Source organism: Plodia interpunctella, chromosome 24 (assembly GCF_027563975.2).
Source record: "Plodia interpunctella isolate USDA-ARS_2022_Savannah chromosome 24, ilPloInte3.2, whole genome shotgun sequence".
Taxonomy (NCBI): domain Eukaryota; kingdom Metazoa; phylum Arthropoda; class Insecta; order Lepidoptera; family Pyralidae; genus Plodia; species Plodia interpunctella.
This window is the reverse complement of record NC_071317.1, coordinates 33,836-57,911: the sequence shown is the minus strand read 5'-3', so window position 1 is coordinate 57,911 and position 24,076 is coordinate 33,836. Positions and strand designations below refer to the sequence as shown.

The 24,076-nt window shown below is 38.5% G+C and overlaps 1 protein-coding gene across 4 annotated transcripts in view; it reads right to left on the bottom strand.

Moving 5' to 3' along the window:
• Skel (Skeletor) overlaps positions 1–23,650 on the bottom strand; it is a 53,486-nt gene extending 29,836 nt beyond the window's left edge. For 2 of the 4 annotated variants that reach the window (XM_053763780.2, XM_053763779.2), the window contains exons 1-2: positions 23,070–23,638; positions 4,887–5,039 (exon numbers count right to left, since the gene is read on the bottom strand). In XM_053763780.2, coding sequence (XP_053619755.1) covers positions 4,887–5,039; positions 23,070–23,247 — 331 coding nt within the window. In that variant the 5' untranslated portion in view covers positions 23,248–23,638. Of the gene's footprint in view, positions 1–4,886; positions 5,040–23,069 lie in introns of all 4 variants that reach the window. The other 2 variants (XM_053763781.1, XM_053763778.2) reach the window with 2 other exon arrangements.
• Between the last annotated feature and the right edge of the window lie 426 nt (positions 23,651–24,076).

Here is a 24,076-nt window from a genome sequence, read left to right as displayed (position 1 = left end):
CCGGTGTCGTTCATTACAGTTTTCTCAAATCTGGCCAGACGATTACGGCAAACGTCTTTAGTCAGCAATTGCAAACTATGATGGAAAAGCTAGCTGCTAAACAACCGAGGCTAGTCAATCGCTCCACGCCACTGCTGCTTCACGACAACGCTACACCACACACTGCACAACAGACGGCTACCAAATTAGAGGAGCTTCAATTATAGGAATATCTAAGACATCCACCGTACTTCCCGAACCTTGCTCCAACATATTAATTTTTTTCGAAATTTGGAAAACTTCTTCCAAGGACAAAAACCAACTCCGATAGGGCAGTCCAAACAAGCCTTCAAAGATTTTATTGATTCCCAATTCCGAATGGTTTTTTTCAGTAAAGGGATTAATGAACTACCTTTGAGATGACAAAAGTGCATAGATAATAATGGTTCTTACTTTAAATAAACATATTATATTAAAAAATACTCGACGTTTTGTTCCTCCTATACCAAATGCCAATTTCATATGTAAGGACCTAATATTATATAAGTCAAATTAACGAAATTACTTTAACAGCTGGTTATAAGTTTGTTCCTCACTAAATAAATGGGAAAGTTGTGATGAGTGTCGTGCGGATGGAAGTTTATTAATCTATAATTTTTACATTCGTGATCTTGTTAAAATATAAATATTTTTAACTAGCTATTGCCGCTACGCGCGCAGTGGCGTTTGACCTCGGGTTATTAACTATATCTATTCTAAATATCATCAAAATCGGCCCAACTGATTATTTTTAGACGGTTTAGGATTTTACACTGTTTTCGCCAATAAATAGTGTTATTCCTGATAAAGGTTTTACTCGTGTGAAGCCGGGACGGGCCGCTAGTTCACATCAACAACTGCACATCTCAGTCACACGAAGCATGCGCCCGCGCCGCGCCGTTAGCGGACCCACTTGGTCAGCCAACTAGTGCACACTATCATTATACTCACAGACATCATTTACATTACAGTGTGCTCTCATTATACTATTATTGTCATGATACAGTATAATGTCTAACTATTAGAATTTTCTTATAGCATAGTGGGCAGACGAGCGTGCGGTTGCCGGGTGGTAAGCAAACACCGCTACCCATTTGTTACGCTAAGTTTTGAAACATGGAAATTACAAGGTCAACAGAAAATCCTAATCCTACCCAATATTATAAATGCGAAATTAAGTATTTTTGTAACCTCGTCATGCTTCTTGAAATGTTGCATACATATAAAGACGTCTCATTCCAGAAAAAAGTTGCTCCGGCGGACGAATTCGGATATAGCTCATAATTAATTACATAGATTTCAAGTGATTACCGTACCCGTACCTATTTTTTATCGAAACCCGTCCAGTAGATTTTCCGAGATGGAAATACATATAGCTATAACCCCACAAACTGTCAGGTTAGAAGTCGCTTAGATGAGAGAGAGAGAGAGAAGAACAAGCACCTAACTAGTTAGTGATAATCCATTTGTCAAGTTGCCACGCGCGCCAGGCGCACAAAGCACATGCATCTTTGAAGTTAGGAGTCGCAGCTTGCTGCTCGCTGAATACAGCCAAGTGCATTCATTAGCTCACGTCGGAATAGTGTCACAGACAAACATACGAGTAGCTTGAGATGTAGGTATTTACAAATGAAACTTTTAAGACTATCTCTATTTATTATTAGAAAACTTTAAAAGGATAGGTACATAGAGTACGATGATACCCATACAATTACAATTGTGTATGTGGTGTCATCGATCTCAGACATTGCAAATTGAGACACTGGAGACACTCCGTCTGGGTGTCGATGGAATGCCGCTGAATTTCTAATCGATCGTACCTAGTTGACAATCGATCAGAATAATAATCGTAATCGGATACGTCGAGTTTCCATTAGAGATTTATCTTGCTTACTTACTGATCGGAAGAAGTTACTCTGACGACCAGTAAGTAATATTACGGCATTTTGTTTAGTTTAATCTAGCTGTATTAAGTTTTGTCTTAGTTATTTTGTATATCTAAACCAATGTCTGAAATTCCCCATTTCATCACCACGCTCGCTTTAGAAGAGACCAAGAATATTAACTAATTTTCCCGAGATTTCTATAAAAATATCTGTTCATTTTGTTTATACGTACAATACGATTTAGTATGCCTAAATAAATATAGTTAAATTCCCAAAACGGTTAAGGTCACAGTAAAGTTTAAAAATGTACCCATTTGCTTTTTATCGCTGATTATAAATCACATAACCACGAACATTATGCAAATCCCACAGATCTGGGTTACGATACGATGCGAACCGAACACTGATTGCCTTGAATGCGATATGCGTATAGATTGTGTTCGGTGTGACAGACAGACAGACAATGTCGCGCGCAGGAGACAATACGGCGGCGGCTGGTTACGTAAATAGAACAATATGATAAAGCACTATATCACACTATTCACACATTACTATACTACGATATAGTTGTCTGCTGGCTTCTATTAATTATATATAACTGGTGTTAGATATAGGTATATATTGACTTAATGTGTCATTGTTATTTAAAAACTGAATTTAAATAAAACTGAACAATGAAACATCAGTGAAGTGACTTTATAACACCAAAATAGTAAATTTCAAGGTGTTCGTATCCGTAAATATTTACAATTTCGATGGTAAATCCTAACGGTTGATAAAAATTGAATTTAGAACTTTCAACACTGTCTGATAGGCGCATCGTGTGCAGAAGCTGTCTGAGTTATTCATTTAAGTAAATAAGATATTATCCAAAGCATTGATTATCGGTTATCGAAAACATGTAATCAATGTTTGTGTGAGAGTAATCGCGAGAAACAATATCCTGCACGAATATAGATTATAACAGCTACTAAATTTGCAATCGATTAGGAGAGTTTTTCATAGCACTTGATTGTACAAATTCACCTAAAAAACAACAAATTCACCCGTTTTCTACGCATCTTGTTACAAATAACTGCGTCCTATTTCATAATATAATTATTAATGGACATGATTCTTCATTTAATTACCTCTTGCATTGTATTTCTGTTTCAGCAAGTCGTTAACATTCCAAAGTATTGTGGCGACCTCTATTGCAATAATGATGTAAATTTCGCATCTATTTAAACACTTGAAAATAGCAGACTGCAGTAAGTCATGTTTATTTCAACAAGTTTACATTTAAGTTATTTTGTTGGTTGTAAATATCCAAGATAATAAATAAATAAATATATTAGGACAAATCACACAGATTGAGTTAGCCCCAAAGTAAGTTCGAGACTTGTGTTATGGGATACTAACTCAACGATACTATATTTTATAGATAAACATCCAAGACCCGGGCCAATCAGAAAAAGATCATTTTCCATCATGACCCGACCGGGGATCGAACCCGGGACCTCTCGATGGTTAAGGTGTACTAAGAAAATATTGAATTTATCGTTAGTATAACTGAACCTGTTTACGGTTAAACCCTTGAACGCAGCGTCATCTACACCACGGTATAACCAACTGAGACCGGCTGCGTCTAGGTCTTACCGGCAAGGGGCGGCTTCGGGGTTTAGCCTTAACATATATATCAAGCAAATTTCTAAACGAAACGAAAAAGGAAATATTTTGCTTTACGTAAAGCTGGGCCTCTCTGGGTAATGCATCTCTCTTAGTGAACAGTTTATCTTTTTAAATTGTATTGAAAGTAGTGAAGTAGTTTTTCATAGTTTAAATAGAGCATTGTGTTAGTGACACAGATCGGAAGCGTGCGAGACGTTACATCAACTGCCGCGCGCTCCACTTGTTGGAGCGGTGATGCTCATTCTAAGCAAGATGTAAGTATTTACACTTATTATACTTTGTCTCCAAATTATGAATGAAATGTCTGAAATTATAATAAAGTTTAGGAAACTCATTGAATTCTATTAATTTAGGCAGTTGAATATATTTTAATCAAAAGACACGTAAGTAGATTATTGAGCCAGCAGCAGAACAAAATTGGTCAAAAATTTTCATTCATATTGCTGATTTAGAAATAAAAGTCTAGCTATATATATATTTATTTTATAGAAAGCTGCAATGGCTTAGTATGTCTCGCTCTCATGTGAACTCATATCTGAGGCGCTCACTGAGCCCCACATACAATTAAGATAAATTATCGTCACGGAGCTAAACACAGATAGATCTTCATTCGAAGACATCGCTCCCATCTCATTGTGGACATATTTATTACTATTTTAAAACGGTTTGAATTACGAGCGTCATTAAAAACAGTTTGCAGTACGTGCTGCCTTCTCTATTGTACTCATATTTTATTACAATTTAAAATGCAATTTATAAACAATTTACTTGAATTATCAAACATCACGCAACAGCTCGTGAGAATAATCGAAACAAAATCATATTGTGTTTTGTTTTATTTCAGCATTGTTAATTTATTGACGAAATGTTTAGAAATGTTTGTTTAATGAGTGTTTTTACAAATGTTGTTAAAGATTTTAAAAAGCCTTGATTTATTGTAGTTAAACTTGGCGTGTTTCCTAAACAGCAAACTTTTAAGCAAGCCGAAGGAATCATAAAAGAATATAATATTGGGAGGATTTGCCTGTAATACATAAAGTTAAATAATAATTTATTTGACTAAGATTTCAACCTGGACCTGACCTGGACATTATAATTTTATAATATGATCAATCGTTATTAATCATGGATCGTGGCAAATGGAAATCCTAGTCTCTGCCTATCCTTATTGATAACAGGCGTGATTAATATTCATGTATGGAACTGTATATGGCTCGGGAGAGCCAATTTGGTTTTACAGATCCGGTTGCATGACGCAGTTACACAACAGGATTCGCCCTTGACGGAGACATCAGTGAGACATGGGCTAACCTGGGCCCTCGCCGTCGTAGTGGAAGTCCTTGAGGAACAGCGTCCGCGAGTCGACCGCGAACACGCGGCCCCGCACGCCGTGGTGCAGCTCCGACAGCGCGCCCAGCTCCTTGCCGAAGTAGCGCTGGCCCCGCGCCCCGGACAGGCATGCGCCTGGAACAAACAGAAAGATATAATAAATATTAGGTATGTTCAATAAAATCAAGAAAAAAGAACGTCGATAATTGTTTCATATTCACATTCATATGCCGTCATAAGATAGAAGAAATATGTTTTATGCAAGGCTCCTTAATTACAAAGGAGCTGAAATGTGATATATGTGCAAGAATAATTTCTTGCACATATATCACATTTCATTTTTCAAAACTAAAAATAAATATACAGAGAGAAAAAATATTCCAATATTTAAAATTGCAAATTGTCACGCAAACCACCCCACAAATAGGTGTTGGCCAACGCAACCGGAAGCACACCAGTTAGCCGCGGTGTGAGCTCGGACGCGAAATGTCCACCGCTCGCCTTGGGCCAGTTGCTGAGACAGGTAGCTGTGCTGAGCTGAGCGGCTGGGACGCTGTGGAGCCCGGAGTACGGAATAAATAATTTTGGACATGTTGAAGATTTGACTGTGGTTTTGCCGGCCTGACGTCAAACTTAGGATACTGCTATTGTTTATAAAAGTAAAATGTTATTTTTCATATCCAATAACAATAATGATGTAACTATAATGAATAACACTAAGTACTACTGAAAGATTGTAGAGACTCGATACTTCGGGAGTCCGCACCTCAGGGACAAGGTCAACCAATGAAATGTTCGTTCGCTATCAGCGACATGTCACCCCTGGGGTTTATTGATAACATCTACCAATGTAATGTAGTGTCTGTCCCGACGTCGCTCAGGTAAAACCATAATAAAAGTGTAGTCTATGTTACCCGAATGTTTTGCCTGTCTCACTGCCAAATTTCATTAAATCAATTCAGTAGTTTTTGAGTTTATTCGTTACAAACAAAAATACAAATCTTGTCTGTTCATAATTCAGTATAGCTATGCAAGTCTACAAAATCATTAATAATAAGTCATTAGTAATTTCAAAAGATTTCTCCATTGTACAGTAAGCTCTCCGCCACCCACGCGCCCGGTCAGTGATTGATATTTGTGTTTATGCAACTACTGACAGAAAGAAAGTGTAACCGGACGAGCATCCTCATTCGCATTCGGCCGGTAACTGACGAGCTCTGCAGGCAAGACAGTGATGCATCTGGCTGAAACTAGGACTCTAGTGCTTTCTCACAGTCACTGCCGCTAAAGATGAATTGGCTACCTATGTCACGTTTGTATACAGGCTTTGTTTATTTATATTTATTTCTGAAAGAACACCTTGAATTTATTTAAATAATAGCTTTTAAAAGAAATTCCTTATATAAGATACTTTTTCAGTGACTACAAGGTTAATATTATAAATTAATTGTTATGAATTATGTCATGTAAACATTAAAAATAATTTTAAAATTTAACGTAGCACAGGATTTAAAACCCATACTAATATTATAAAAAGAAAAGATATTGAGTACTTTCGTTTTTTTTTATTTGTAATAACTCAAAAACTACACAGAGATTCGTCACTCTGTGCCAAATTTCATCCAAATCGGTCCAGTAGTTTTTGAGTAATTACGTTCAGGAGTAACATAGGCTATTTTTACCCGAGAGAAATCGTGAAGGGCCGCCTAGAATTAAAAATATATATATAAATAAAAACACGAGGTAAAAAAATAACTTAACCAATTTCCATATCAGAGAAACGCAGCCGTTTGACCCGCACGCCCTATCTAGCAGTCAGCTATCTAACAGTTAACCATAAAGTGTGGTATGCTATACAGATGCTCGCAAAGCAGTTGCGATGATATATCTAGTGGGGAAAGTTGCGTTCGGAAGATAAATGGTCTTGTATGAGATGTTAGCATTTGAAATGCCTACGCTCTCAATTGTTGACTTCAAGATTACATGAACTTTTTCATCTTTGTTATAATAAGTCAATTGCTACGTGAAATGAAACAGACATATAATTTCTCTTTAAAAGAGTATGGTATGTCATTGCCTTCTTCATTTCAGATTTTTGATGCAAATAAGATTGGCATAATTTATTATAGTTTCCGATACTCCGTGATCTTTCTATATCCCTGGGAGTTTCGTGAAATATCAGTTATTTCAACGATGTATAATATGTTCATTGCACTGTATGTAATGCAATTGTCAATTAATTGAAAGATCAGCAACAAGGCGCTGGTGATCTTCCCATATAAGTCGCTGCCCCTTTTTGTTCACTCTTTCCGTCCACTTTCTGAACACTTTCTACACATGCGTGCGCGTTGTGAGTGTACACGTGTGTGTGTGTCGCGTGCGCCGGATATCGCCACTCTCGGTGATTTACGCCGAATGGACGAGATCGACGCACACGCATGCATAATGTAATTTGCCTAATACATTTGCGCAAGTCGTCGTGGGAACGATCGAAATGATTCGGTGGCCGTGAAAATTTCCTGTTTTTCTTTTCAAAGAAAGGAAGTTATGTATTTTGATCTACTTAACTAATATTAAGTACATTAAGAAAATTGGATTTATGTGTTGTTGTTGGTGGCTAATGTATGCCGGTTGTTCGCGTGATTAAAATATTATTCATTGAATCATAGTTCAATAGCGTACATTTCTCATGACACAGCCTTAGGTATAACTAGTACCTTGGTAATAATAAAATAATTCATTAAAATGCTGATCAATAAAAATAAATCATTGACAAAAGTTGTAAATAACAGTTCAAAGTGTTCCCTAATGAAATTGTCTGAGTTCTCACCTATGACCTAGATTTGTCAAGACTTGCCTCACTATCCAGCAGTAACTAATGAACGTAGACAGAGAATATGATAGATATAGCAGACATATGCACTAGAGACGCAACCGTTGCATTGTTTGGACTTCGTTGCGTCATTGTAGTTGAAAGTGCGTTGAACGAATCTATTTTGTGTCTTGACTTTCCAGTTTTAAGTTTCAAATATAGATTTTTATTGTCTAACTTGCTGCTCGCAGGGATTCTGCAATTCTGTGGTAATTTTTAGATAAAAATACCCTTTGCACATTTCAACCACACTCTGGAACGTTAACACATTTGCCTGCACCTTGTTGGCGTGACAGCGTACATACTAGACATGAAACATATTTTTGGGTGTTTATTTTATGCTTCGATGTCTAGAGTTCTGTTTTTGTCTGTACGAGTACTATTCCGCGGTACTGATAAAGATTGTTTGCTTTGTGTGTGTTCTCTCACTTGGCTTGGAATAAGTCGTTATTGTTTTTATTTATTATAGGTATTTAGTGACCACAAATACACACTATAGATAAAAGATGTTTGCTAATTGATGATAAGTGATGATAAATCTATATGATTTAAGTATTATTAGTTTTATTAGATTTGTAAGTTCTCTTTTTATTAGATGCACTGTATTGCACTATAGTGCTATCCCTGTCTGGCCTTGTGATAGAGAATGCCATATGGCGTTACTTCCACCATTTGTACATATTTTTTTCGTGCAATAGTTTTAAAATAAATCCTAGCGACTTGCGAGCCCGGCGCTGCTTTCCGCGCAAGTCACGCGACGTAAGGCTGACATAAGGAGCTCAGTGATATAATGACAATTCATAAAATGTTCACACTGCGGTGGTGAACAATGTAATGTTGACACAACTACCCGCATCATTGTTGTTAGTAATGACAGTTGTAGGAGAGGAACGCGTCATCGTCGCGTTAGCCGCCGCCCGTCATAGCAATTGGCGTACTTTGCGTTAATTGCTTAATACAGGTATTAAACGTAACGTTCTTTGCGTTGTTCTGCGCAGGTTAAAGTTAACGTCTAATATACGTCTAACTGGAGCAATCCGTTCTTGTTTATTCACATTATACCCATCGCATGTAAAACGCCAGCATGGGATTAACGGTCCGCGCTCCGGCATGCGATAAGTCGACCTCGAACTAGAGACGTAGATCTCGCAGAGCTAATGCTTCGTGTGGACTGCGAGCTGCGGAGGTTGGAAGGAATTTATAAAAATTGTGAATCAAATACGGAATGGAGAAGTTATACGAAATATTGTAATTTGACTTCCAAGTCTTATCATTTATCAATCGTTATATTATATTATATTATGTGATATATGATATGTTTAAAATATATATTTCCATTGATAACAGGAGGAAAATATTGTGAGGAATATTCTATTTATCGGATAGTGTGTGAAATGAAGAATGATATTACAAACCACTGCCAATATTTCCAAAAAAGTCGTTATGTGTATCATTCCACATGACCGTGACATAAGGAATACGACTATAATAAGAACACACACAAACAGCTTTATTTCTGAACTCCATGTTTGCCGTGTGTAGCCGCGTCACCGCTCGTTAGCGGTGACATAGTGTGTGCTGTTTGTGTCCTATTTCTCCTGAACATATGTCTTTTGTTGTGTGTCAGGCGAGTAACAAATGGACCAGTAAATCTATTGAACTAGAAATAAGGAGTCTGCAATTAAAATAGTTTTATTTTTCTTAATCTTTCAATGAAAAACTTAAAAACACCTTGACACATTTTTGCTTAGGTACAATAGAAAGTGTGGTCCAATCATTGGCCGCGGCCGCGTCAGTCGGCAGCAGCGGGCAGGAGGCAGCAGCGGGCAGGAGGTAGCAGCGGGCAGGAAGCAGCAGCGGGCAGGAGGCAGCAGCGGGCAGGAGGTAGCAGCGGGCAGGAAGCAGCAGCGGGCAGGAGGCAGCAGCGGGCAGGAGGTAGCAGCGGGCCGGAAGCAGCAGCGGGCAGGAGGCAGCAGCGGGCAGGAGGTAGCAGCGGGCAGGAAGCAGCAGCGGGCAGGAGGCAGCAGCGGGCAGGAGGTAGCAGCGGGCAGGAAGCAGCAGCGGGCAGGAGGCAGCAGCGGGCAGGAGGTAGCAGCGGGCAGGAGGCAGCAGCGGGCAGGAGGTAGCAGCGGGCAGGAGGTAGCAGCGGGCAGGTGGCAGCAGCGGGCAGGAGGCAGCAGCGGGCAGGAGGCAGCAGCGGGCAGGAGGTAGCAGCGGGCAGGAGGCAGCAGCGGGCAGGAGGTAGCAGCGGGCAGGAAGCAGCAGCGGGCAGGAGGCAGCAGCGGGCAGGAGGTAGCAGCGGGCAGGAAGCAGCAGCGGGCAGGAGGCAGCAGCGGGCAGGAGGTAGCAGCGGGCAGGAGGCAGCAGCGGGCAGGAGGTAGCAGCGGGCAGGAGGTAGCAGCGGGCAGGTGGCAGCAGCGGGCAGGAGGCAGCAGCGGGCAGGAGGCAGCAGCGGGCAGGAGGTAGCAGCGGGCAGGAGGCAGCAGCGGGCAGGAGGTAGCAGCGGGCAGGAGGTAGCAGCGGGCAGGAGGCAGCAGCGGGCAGGAGGCAGCAGCGGGCAGGAGGCAGCAGCGGGCAGGAGGTAGCAGCGGGCAGGAGGCAGCAGCGGGCAGGAGGTAGCAGCGGGCAGGAGGTAGCAGCGGGCAGGAGGCAGCAGCGGGCAGGAGGTAGCAGCGGGCAGGAGGTAGCAGCGGGCAGGAGGTAGCAGCGGGCAGGTGGGAGTTTTTAAAATAGTAATCGAATCTATGAAATTTTTAAGTTTATTTTTACGCTAACCCGAGACTGTGCATTATCATACTGGGCCAGTACTTGCCTGACCTTGGGCAAAGACCTTATCTGTTTCCATCTTCGATTAACTTCGGGTCCTTAGGGATATCGTTGCAATTGAGTAATAATAATAATGTGATATCAGCTGTTGCTCTGGGGTTTGCTACCGAGAAAATTCTTTTCTATTTTTTCTGGATATAAACTCTTCAGGCACTATGTATAGCTAAGGGGATTTAAGACCTCATACCATTGTTATCCATATATGTAGCTGTCATAAGTCCAAAGATTAGCGAACACAAATAAACCCTTCAGTCTCATTCTATTAATATGCATAAGTAGATATAAATAAAAGGACACATGAGTGACACAAGCAGCAGACGTGACATACACCCCCCCCCGTCCATCCCCCGCGGCATCACTTTCCCCGCTCTCACTTTCCTCGCATTTTTGCAGAGTGTTCACCCGCAGACGAGTCCCGCGCAGATAACAAATAAACGCAACGTTTATATAATAATTGAACTACAGACTGCGGCGCCACGGGACTTTCTTTTATAACTTTGGCCCAATCATAGTGCAGTATCCTCGTAACAAATGTAGTGATTACGAGAATTAAAACTTTTTACAATAACCTTAAGTTTACAAGTAAGTACGCACTATACGAGCACGCTTTTTTATCTAAACAAAAAATATTATATCTAATCCCGCAATAGACCATTTATTAAATCAATTATCATATAATGGTTGCTCAGCACCGAGACACATACAAGAAATCACTGTTATAATATCTCTATTTTATTCCCACTAATATCAACAACGAAATGAGAATGAGATGCTTGAAGGAATGTCTGTTACACTTTCCCGTAAAAACTGCTGGATGGATTGCGATAGCATTTAGTATACGGATAGAATAAAACTTGGAATTGTAGACAGGTTACTTTTTATCCAGGAATTCCTATGGAAGCGATGCAGGAAGCGTGCTTATAGCATCGCGTGCGCTCTCCCTTCAGTAGACATCAACGAGCCCGGGTGTTGTCTCCATTACGATTTCTCTTCGACAGCCACCATTTTGAAATATTAGCACTTGTATATGAAATGTGTAGTTTATACATCACTACTGTCTTGGCCCGGCTTCGCACGGAATCATTTATGTATTTATAAGTCTTCGGGAATAAATTGTCTAAATAACGATGAAAATCTATTGCGTGGCTTTAAAGAGGAAAGCTTGGAAACAGACAGATTTATGTTAGTAGTGAAATGGTTTTTGTTCACGTTTTCTCTCGCCTTTAGGTATGTATGGATATAATATATTCACGAAGGGTTGAAAGAAAAGGCAATGATCGGGTCGTATAGGGAGGTAAAATCGACTGAATGCTCGATTATGACTTCAGACGCGTCCCGGGTGAGCGTCGCGTGCTGCAGCACACCGCACCGGCGGCGACACACTTATGCAAATCTATCGGACACAATACTGTGCGGTCCACGGCACTGGAATGCTAATCGCTGTCTGTAAGAAAGCCTAGTATATGTTTTACAACCTGCGGCTATATCTATTTAATGTCTTGCACTTCAATGAAAATGTGAAATATGGAACCGAATGGGTAATATTTATGATTGGCTATGATTTGATACAGATACTCTCTCAGATCTTTAACCTTTACGGGGTAGACAGAGCCAACAATTACGAAACGCGAACATGTTGTTTAGCTGGATAGTAGTAGACTTATTGATAGAATTGAGATTCTGCGCAAAAATATCACTATTTTTGATTGCTGATTCCCTATGACTAGAATTTCCTACTTTATACCATTTTCCTTTGATTGACTTTTACAATATGCACAGGAGGAGACGCAACTGACACATTGTATGTTCATACGTTACTTAAATTTCGTTTTAAAAACATTTGGGTGTGCGCACATGTAAAGCACGGAATTGATTTCGTCAAGTCGCCTAAAGTTATCTGACACCATTGTTAACATTAATACTCGATATGAAGGAATGGAAATGATTATAATTTCAGTAAAACTTAGTTTTGTGATTTTATATCAGTTACAAACAGGCAGGAGCTCTAGCAGTGTAATGTGTCGTTTTACAGAAGCCAGGTCATCGCGGACGTTGCCCGAAGTCCACGCGCAACCTAAAGTATGCCAATATCTGAAGAGCTCACTCCACACGCAGCTGAGGAGGCTACACGCCTCTTCGGACTCCTCGCCTCTCTATAATAATTAGGCGCCGATATTTGACTGATGTGATGATGATTATCCACATTCATTTTATATTTGAGTTCATGTGCGATATCAAATACGTGACAAATGATATGGCTACGATATGTCGCAAAGAGAAAAACAAGTAGCTATAATATCCAAAAATATTGAAATTCGCAGAAACAATTTGAATAAGGTATCATGTTACTTTGCTTTTTTGTTTTATTCGTAATATTTTACATCTGTTTTAATTTGTTCTGCGAATTTCCATTTCCTCTGGATGAGTCACGTCAACAACAAACTAATAATAAAAACGGGGCTCGACCGTCAGTATCGCGTTACCGCCGCCGATGGGAGCAGGTGCTTGCAACTTGATACTTCTCATTTAACAGCAATTATTAAAGAGCCATAAAATCGATTCGCGAATGATATCATTACTAGCGACAGAAACTGGTAAGAATTAGTATTCAAGTAATAATGCTAAAAATCATCCAAAATTAGCTGTAAATTTTTTGATAATTGATTTTTCTTCAATTTCGGAGAATGAATACCACAGAATTACGAGTATTTATAGCTATGTAGTCTCTTTGCTTTGACAAAGTTAATTTGAAAGTGTGACGGAGATAACAGTGATATCAAACATTTTGTAACATGCGGCGTCGCGCAGTCGCAGGCGACTCTGCGCTACTCGGCCATAAAAATCGACCAAACTTATTGTTATGATGCTTTTCGCCCTCAATTTTTCCTTAAATTTTTTAAATGCGAAAGTATGCTTGTTTTTTTTTTCTTTCAAATTTAGATAAAAGTTGGCTAATGAAGTGCGCCAATGTGCACACGCCCGGGGACTGCTCTGATCGCTGTCACGTCACAACACGGCCACTTTCACTGATCTATCTCAATCAGCGCTGAAACATCGAGCACTTACGGACGGACAAAAGTTTCGACTTTTCAATTAAACATTGAATTTTGTTCGTATTTGATCGATTTGATTGTATTTGACTGTTCAAATGATCTGGTGTGATTGAGTGAGTGTCTATCGCTCAACTTATGGATATTAAATTAATTTAGTATTTATTATTTTGGTTTTAATTTTTAATATTAACTGATAGTACATAGGGACCAACACTGTTCAAATAAGTTTCTTTCGGCATTTCTTCTCAGCAGTGGTCGTTCCGAAATGCCAGTAGTTTGTAGCTTGTGAGAAATAACTATAAATATAAAGATTGACGAGAAAAAGTGCCTGTGTAGGTCTCATTTCTGAATAAATGATTTGAATTTGAATTTGATTTTGTTATAAATAAAGTAAAAACTTATGGATACTTTCGTAAGAGCACCGAAGACCGTGAGAATTAACAAAGACAATTGTTTACTTGCAAAAACTAGAGTTTACGTTATTTACAACGTGGTGTTAAAAGTAAACTTAATCCTACATGTTTCACCGGCTGGGGGCGTGCGAATGTAAACGGAGAGCTGCTATCATCCCGCGAAACAAAATTCAATAGATAAACGTACAACTACTATAAGATACTCTTGTTTTCTATTTATTGGGGAAGATAAAGTAGGAAATGGGCTCTGACGCTTGACCGATGAAAGAGAGAGAGAGGGAGAGAGATAGTATTAGCATATCAAACTATGGGTTATTCAGTGTTGACAACAAGTAATTAAATAAGCATACGTTAATATCGTAGAAGACGTGTAATTACATGTAGCAGAGGCGGTAACTGGGCAAGTCTGTCTGCCTCAAGCGTGATACACTCACTGTATCGACGATCGTGCCACGTTCGTTCGAAGTAACTGACGGTTCACCCACCAATAAAGAATACATCATTCCTATAAATAGATAAATTCTTACTAATAATTGCGAAAATGTCTCTCTCAAAATAGTTGGTAACCCGAGGTCAAATACAGGCTAACGCAGGCGGAGCTGCGAGCGATAGCTAAATAAATATAACAATTTAATTAATTACTCTCTCGTCACGAGTCACGGTTAGTGCAATAAATTTATAGCGCGAGCGATGTAGAGTCAGTTAGAGCTAATGGCGTCATCGTAAAATGGAGTTAGTTTGTTTGTATCGCTCCGTGAAAGCGCGATGCAGCTACACACCGACTTTTAGTTTCAAAAAATAAAGGTCTCAAAATATTTTGTTCAGAATTAAAATTATTGTATTATTACGACTTTTTTATTTTAAGAAAAGATCTCTGCAAAAATATGCACACAAATTGATGCCAAAACAAAAACGATAAGTATTGTCGTTAAAATAAGTCGTTTAATACTTATTTTACCGATAATACTTATCAACTGAACGTTCTGTATTATATGGTGTTCCACAAGGTAGTGTGCTTGGACCCCTTCTTTTTATAATCTATATTAACGATCTTCCAAACACTACCGAACATAATATGACTTTCTTTGCGGACGATAGCACGGTAACAATAAAATGTAATGATGTAAATCTTTATCAATTAGATATTAATGTAACTTTAACATCCATAATTGAATGGCTAGATAGTAATAACAAAGATAAATCTTGACAAAACCAATATAATGCATTTTAGTCAAAGACCGCTTGATACGGAAAATTATAAAATACAATGCCATGTGCCATGTGTTGAAAGAAGTTCATTAAACAGATTTCTAGGGCTAACTATAGATTCTAAATTAAACTGGAAAACCCATATAGGTCTTAGTAAAAGACTTAGTAGTTCGGCGTTTGTACTATCTAAACTCTCAAATGAATTAAACATAAAAGCGCTTCTTACAGCTTATCATGTTTAGTGGAATCAATACTTATATATGGAATAATTTTTTGGGGCAATTCGACGGATAAGGATATAGCTTTTAAAATGCAAAAACGCTGTATTCGCGCAATGTTTAGACTCCAAAGCACTGATAGTTGTCAGCCGTTTTTTAAAGAACACAAAACTCTTACACTTCCGTCACTTTACATACTTGAGGTAGCAACATTTGTGAAAACCAATGCTCATTTATTCCCTCGTCTAGCTGATGTTGTATTGAGGAATCATGGAGATATCTATCGATTATGCATGCACCCATCAAAAACTGCTTTACTCGGTAATAGGATAGTATATATGACACCGAAAATTTACAACAAAATTCTAAATCAATATAAAAGCTTAAATTTAAATCTATTTAAAAAGCACCTCAAGTCTTTATTAACTGATAAATATTATTATACTTTAAATGATTTCTTTAATGATAGACTCGGATAGAATTTAGTGCACATTATAATTCAGTATACATTATAATTCTTTATTTTTGTCATTTGTAGTGGATAGCATGCTCCTCTTTATTTATTTATATTTGCAGACCTATATTCGGTAAAACATGTAGGTTTAATTCATTTCGACATCAATTTGTATATTTGTACTCATTGACTCACTGACTCAGAAACAATTATTTAACAGTTACAGTAAACGTTTTCTACAAGAACACAGTTTTCACGGTAAAAAAATGAATGAAGTTACATTGTAAGGCTCCGCACTCGTGACGTAACGGTCGCTGGTCTCCCACGGGCTGGTTTCCACGGTCCCTGGGAACCGCCACAATGCCTTGCAAAACTTGCCATTTGACTCGCAAAAACACAGGCAGTAGCGGTCGACACTCACATTTTGGACTTTTATCTCTTCATAATATTTCTTGCTTATATAATTCTTAAAAATTTATTTGGTGTTTATCACACACAGAAGCAACACTTAATAAATGCTATATAAAACATAACGTTTAAAATATTATTCGAAATGAAAGCATTAGAAAAAAATTTAATAGCGCTTGTTAAAATTTTCATGCAAGCTCCCGAGAAAAATTACATTCTACATCGTTTACGTCTGCGATATGCAAACAATAACGTGTGTCTGTGTGTGACGTCAGAAGATTGGCAAAACGTCCTTGACATATCTAATCAAATTCTTATGGTGCAATCGTATAGATAGAATGCATTCCAAGATAATGATTTTAAGAACATATTGAAATGTCCCGATTTAAAACACGGTTAAACATTGTCAATCATAGTCGACCATTTGAAGTGGGGCTGGACGGTCATTTCTGCAATGTCAATTAAATAAGTAAACAGACAACCCACTTATATCCCAGAGATGGTCAAACAAAGCGAGATTGCCTACAACAATACCCACGACCTAACTGGACAAGAGTGGCTTTGAACAGAGACCAATGGGCACACTTGGTGCCTTTGCCACAAGGCACACCTGAGCTCAGAGATATTATATAGATAAATGTATCAGTCGAAAACTTGATTTCAGCTCGGTAACAATGGTTCGCACGTTAACCTTTTGTACTTTTAAATTTAGATTGAAAATATTGAAATGCCAGGTAAACCCGGAGAACCAGAGATAATCACGCTGTTACTGACGTATGTTGAAGAAACCATAATAACCAAAATATCAATTACAATGAGTCTGAGTTTACGCAAATCCCAATTACGCGGGCGGCCTTCACCCACTCGCATGTATCACATTCCTGACCCTTGATGTGGTCACTGCATTCGCCTTCCATTGCCTGCAGTGAACGCCCTCTCTCACTGCCTTTGGAAGGAAACGTGCCGTGGATCACCGTAACATTCCTCGCAGTCACTGGGTCAGATGGCAACGGTACTTGAAGCGGGCTCCCCGCCCCCCGGGCCCCGCGCAGCGCCCGGCTGCGCCTCACCCCTCAGCTGGAGCGAAGGCAGGAATGCCTTTCTACGTCTATTTTAATTCAAAGGGCAAATTTTGTTTAATTAACATGTTTTCTTTTTAAACCAACTTTTTAAATTAGATTGTTTTCTGTGTGTTATCTGCAATGCAACTTAAACTGAAAATATTGTTCATACTCTGCATGTTATTGCTTAGCTTAGAAAATGTAATAAATAATAGACATTTTGGTAAATATACATTTTGATACAATTTGTGTCTTTAATTTCAAGTACCATTGACGTCCCTCAACCACTCAACACAACATGATCTTAAAACTATTTATTAAAATAATAAGTACATTATAATTACTTACAGTGTATATGAATCGAGTATTTTAAAATCTGTAGATGAGTGCTATTTGACAGAATTTATAGAAACAACATTTTTGTCGACGGATATCCTGTCTCTAATTTATAAGGATAGTTCAACAACCGGCTTGTGGAGAGCTCGTCGTCGGTTTGGTTTATGACCCAACTTTCTAATGATTCCCTGGCGAACCCCGCCCTCCTCCCTGCTCGCCCCTAGCCCCTCTGTCGTCTAGCAGCCTCCAATTACCTATACTCGAGGAACCAGTTGGTAAAGTTTGTTAACTCTTCACGGAACCCACTACTGGCGCATTTTCATGAAAATGATTAACTCACGCACGCAATATTTTGAAAACTCTCTTACGATTCAGATGCTCTATCTCGCTGTCTTACATACTTTTATGAATATATTAGTGTAGTAAGTATACACTGCGTAGATAAAGATATATAGATACAGACGTAGATACATAGAGATGACAGTTTGTACAAAAAATTGCTATTCAATCTTTTTTTTCTAACTACACAATTTTTCCATTGAGAACAGCGGTAATAAATTAATTCGTCGCAACATAGCCAAATCTCAGTATATCTCATTCGGATAAAACACTATGTTACATGACAAATAAGCCTTAATTATCGGTACTACCCGAACAGCAGGTAGCACGCTCCGCAATGACGTGTTGACGAGTGTCATGTTTCAGAGTAGCGGTGCGTTTGGCGTTGTTTCGTCGACCACAATGCAATCTGCTGAGACCGGCTTGAAAAGTCAATAATCGTTCATACTTTAGAGTGAGAATGATAAAATATTATTGTTTTTGTGGCAGAATGTAGACCAGTGACCGCGGTACCCGCCAGCAGCTGGGTCACAGAAAATGCAAAATTCCTCGAAACTGGTTGGTCGATACATGCTCGGCGAATGTTGACAAATATTTGCCTACGATATGTAACCGTTACATACAGCTAACATTCCTAAGTTAATCATACTCTTAAAAAATGTCACTTAGTTACATTTATATTGATATATGCTTTAGAAGTTCGCTTATTTACGTTCCCTGTGTGTATACGAGCTATTTCTAGAACAGGCCTAGACAAAACACAAACAAACAAAATCTAACTTCATCTCAGCAATTTTCTGGCCTCTCATTTTTGATACCTGCTCATAAAATTAATATATCTAAAATAATTAAAAATTAATCATAAATTCACTTTAAACAGAACATTATCCAATATCTGCCCCGTGCTTTTCTCATCGACGTACGACACACAGCTACGATTATATCGTGTACCTGTTGATCGCCTCTCAGTTGAGCTGAGTAGGTGTTTGGGCCTTGGCTGAAAATATTATTGGTCATTCAATTGATCAGGAATTATAGGGAGGCAAAAGTTCATATCGCTTATGAACACAAAACATGATTTACTCATGTATTGAGCGAAAAGGCTCAGTTCATCTAATATACACAAGATTACAAGCAACCACCTCCCACTTATACCACAATATTGCTGCAATAAAAAAACTCAATTACTCCACATAAATCAAGAACTAAATGGCGTCTTAATTTGCTACAGCTCTCAAAAACTTAATATTTTCTTGACTATTGAAGTATTGGGCCACATGAAGTCGTGACCGGCGCAGCTTCAGTGCGTCCCACTTGTGTTTGCGGAGGGCAATTATAGCAGCAGTATTTACACAAAGGTCAGAGGTCTAGAGAGAGGCGGGCGAGGTCGCCGCTTGTTCCGAAAACCTGATTATAGCATAACGTGCACCAACTGCATCTGCGATCATCTGTCGAGCCGCTGCGCCGCGCGGAACGCAACCCTATGGCGCTGGAGATAACCGTCACTGATGGAAATCGGTCGACCTGCTCTTGACTTTAAATGTTTACGATCGAACTCCATATCAAATTTTTTTTATAGAAATATACTGGAATTTTTACACTATTCTGATAGTGTGACCTTGCCGTTGGATTGGAATTGGAAATTGACGCTAAAATTTAAAATGTCGTAGTAAATATAATTAGTTGTTTACATTAAAACTAACATTTTGTACGGAAACCTCTGTTTGTGTCGTTGACCCGATGTGTATTTATGGTCCCTAGTTAATGCATAAAACACCAGAACCGACGTCTGTAGAAATAAGAATATTTTTTAAAATGCTCCGGAGGAAAATTATAGTCTTAAAAATAATTAGGAAATTTCCCAGGAGACGCGAACAAGATCGTCTCAATTTCTACGAACAAAGTCCGCGAGCTGAGATCCCTCTCGAGATCTCAGTCGTTTAATCTGATTAGTCCTCGTTATGTCAGTTTCCATTGGAAAGTACACCAATAAAAATGGGAAACGTGAGCCGTAATGTGGCGGTCGACTTTATCCCACTCCGGCTTTCTACCGTGACATGCGTTTTGGTAACACGTTCTGTGACATTATCCTACAGAATCATAAACGTGAAAGAAAGTTTACGAGATCTTTGTTACTACTTCACGCGATAGATATTTTGTACCTACTGTACGGATTAAAATATTGAGAACATTGGTATAAAACTGAAACGAAGAATAACATAAGATCATTTACAATTTACTCCTAACATTTCTATTTTCGTTTGTTTTTATAATCATTTGAGCTTATGTACTGGATATGCAAGCGGAACAAACAAATTACTATTTAGTTACACCTTATATACAATAACATCTATCAGAGTGGGAATATAATAAAATACTTCTACAACTAAGTATTTCAAATATTCCTTCAGATAAATTAATTAATGTTTCTTACTTTGGACAAACCAATTTGTTAATGTTAAAAAATAAAAACATGATATTCAAGAATCAAATTTGTATAAAAGAAAAAACAGTTGTAATTATAAACAGTCCGTGGAACATGCCGTCACGAATCTGTCTTCACTTTTTGCTGATTTCGCATCGAATTCTCTATTTCTTGTGCCAATTACAATTACGACGCTTCTTAAAACACTTTAATAAAAACTAACCAGTTTTTCTCCAGGCAACAGCTACCAACAATAATAGGTTTTGTTACATAAAAAATTAGAAAAAACAGCTCGCAACTAGTTGAAACTACGCAGTTTTTGGATTCTAGGTCGTTCGGGGTAAGACCTTAGACCATCTTGTAAAAACCCATTAAAAACCTATGTATATATATTATGGTTTATTATCACAGATAATAATAAGACTAATTAAATCGCTGACTTTCATATGTTGTGCTGATTGCTTGGATGTAGGTACTTTATTTTTACGACGAAGTTGAGCTGATGCAGTGGCCAAATGTCATTGATTGGTGACCGAGCCGGTGCTTAACGTATATACTGCGAGCGTCGCGACGTTCTCGAACAAAACTGAAGAGATTCCTGTTAAGTGCCAAGAGTTTCTAAACCGGCTATAGGTCATAGAAACTTAATTGTTGAAAATTGTAGATAGGTGATAAGGCTAAAGCATGTAAGATTCCAGTGATATTCGCACACTCGACCTTGGGTCAATGAGATGGTTGGCCAGAGCTCGGACCGGAGCTTAGCAGCTCCGAGCTCTGCGAGCGCAGATGCAGTATCATTGCCATCAAACATCCCGATTATTTTGTTCCGCTTTTGACGAAGGGATTCCCGATTAACGAAATCCCGCTTTGCCTAAAAAATCTGACAACGCTGGGCAGTATGTGAACACCGCTGTCGCCCGAAGCTTGCACTCGTCTTGCACAGTGATGTGACGCAGTGTGTGCGACTCGACCTCTCAACCGAAAATAATCATATTTGAAAAAAAAATAAACTATTCAAAATAATAATAAAGTATACAACATGTAATTCTCGTATCATGCAGCTCATATAAATCGCATCACTCATTTTCGCTCACTCGCTGCCGGCGACATACGGTTTTGCTACTTACTAGTTCAATTTCATAGAGAAAACTTGTTTGATGTTCGTATTTTAATAAGTTTATATTTCTCTAATTACCATCCACTACATTATATCCTCAACAACTTCAAGGTCAAAGGTATCAACTTTGTTGGAACTGCAATTAGAAATAATATACAAAATTGGTCAGATCGCATGAATCAATTTTGAGTTCGGGCATTACAAAGTCACACAATCTTTTTTGAAACAAGTTTAGAACTATCTTCATCGGTTCGTATGTAATGCCGTATGTAACTGGCTAAAGTCATCGCGACAGTAAGGCTGCCGTTAGAGTATTGTAACTTTCATCGCTAGTCAACAATCCAGTGACTCTACATGAAGGCTAAGAAGGCAGTTAAAAATAATATTATTACAATATCAAGTACCTACACATCATGCTATGGGAGCTGGCAAGTTCAGCATATTGCCTCAGTAACGGCAGCAAGGTATGGCCATGTATCTAGTATACAAAGTATCAGTAATGCGAGTTCGGTCAGTTTTCTAACGAGCGATAAAAACTGTGTGAGCTCATGCGTTATATAACCTACATTATTTCCGGTCCAGTGAAAGTCTTGAGCTTTCAACGTAAGCTCGAGTAGACGCCGATACTGTTACTCGATACTAATTTGTGAGTTAATCGGTGCAGTTGCTTTTGCACTTCAATGTGATCGGTAGCTGTGTTACATTCAATGTTCTGTTCGTGTCAAGATGTAAGCAAAATAAACATAATTATTGAATGCTAGTAGTACTTCTTTCAATTATTTTGTAGATTTTAGAAATGTAGCACTTGCGGTAGATTAATAATTCCTTACGTTTGCAGAAGCTTTTATTTCGACAATACTTATAATTATTTAAGATACATGTGTAAATTCTCTTTCGATAACCGGTCCACAATATCGCTCAGGAATAATGTATAAAATTGAAATAAAATAGTTTTTTCACAAGATGGTTTACTGACCCGCAACACGCAGCAGAAATGTAGATTGTGGTAACGATGTAGGTTATTGTAGATAAGTTAAACTTGATACATGGAACCAATAAAATAAAAATAAAGACTTTAATAATAGGCTTGACGATTTTTCACTACTACACGTCCAACCAGCTTCACTTTACATAATATTTGTTTTTTAATCTTAGTTTAGGTTTTTTAATTTTTATTATTTTCTATGGATTGACAAAATTTTAAAAACTAAACAAATGTACGTCACTTATGTATCCAAGTAGGACTAGACAATAATATTTTTTTAGCTTTGTCTTTTTTTGCGAAAGTTTTCTTTCAGCGAGAAGAAAAGTTAGCTCACATAAATTATGAGACGAATTTCTCAAAGAACAATTTTTCCGATACATTTTCCTCTAAATGCGTTTGACACATACCTACCTAGATAGCTTCAAATATAGGTAATAGAGTAAACTCACCGATGGCGAGGACCGCCAGCGCCGTGTGCAACCTCATCCCGAAGAGAACACAAAACTCGCGAACTAGCAACGTGACCCGGCCGCGCTCGCTCACTGCGCCGGCGCACAACTGACTGCACTGCGCACGCTCACGACGCACAGTTTTGCTGCGCGCGCCTGCGCCGACTTGTGCAAACATCCTCTCATCTCGTCCCAATCACAATCACAAACCTATGTCAATACACTTGTCCTCCTGTTACTTGGATGGATCTATTTATTTACATATGTGTTTCGAAATTATTGTAATACAATACTTAATACAGTTTATTACACAAAAACACAATAATAACAACTTAATCAGAAACACTTAAAGAAAAACTTTTGTTGATAGATGCATTCAGCATAAATAATGATCGTGAGAAATATACATTATAATTTAACAAACACGCGGCAATTTTCCTTGAGAGCGGTCCTCTGTAGAGGCCGAAACTTATCGCCACATCTAAGCCTTACTTAGATTCTATGGAGATGATTGCAAGTAATTCTCTGTACACTTCTCATGCGGAGATGCACACCAACGAGCAGAATGCGCAGCTACACCGCGCTGCGTTCAACAAAACTAAGTATAAACGGTAACAAGTTGCGATAAGGAACATTAACGTATGTGTTTACGTCTCATTATCTTTTCTTTCTTTTTCTCGTGTGTATGGATCGAATCGACACAGCTTGGAGATTGCGGCTTCAAGGTACGACTGCCACCTGCGTTTTTTCTTTTTGAACCTATTCGTTTCGATTCTATGATTTTAATTAAGTATTTCAAATTATGTTTGTCTCTCTCGATTTACATTACACATAATTGACTTGAAATATTAAACCATACCAAATTACGTTGGTTATGAATAAATGAGAATCACTACATAGTATAAAATTCAGCGAACCAAAAAGTGGCAACTGGCAACTAAAATGTGGGAATGCGCAAATTATAACTTTATATACATTTAACTTATTCAAACTATCAAGACCATGAA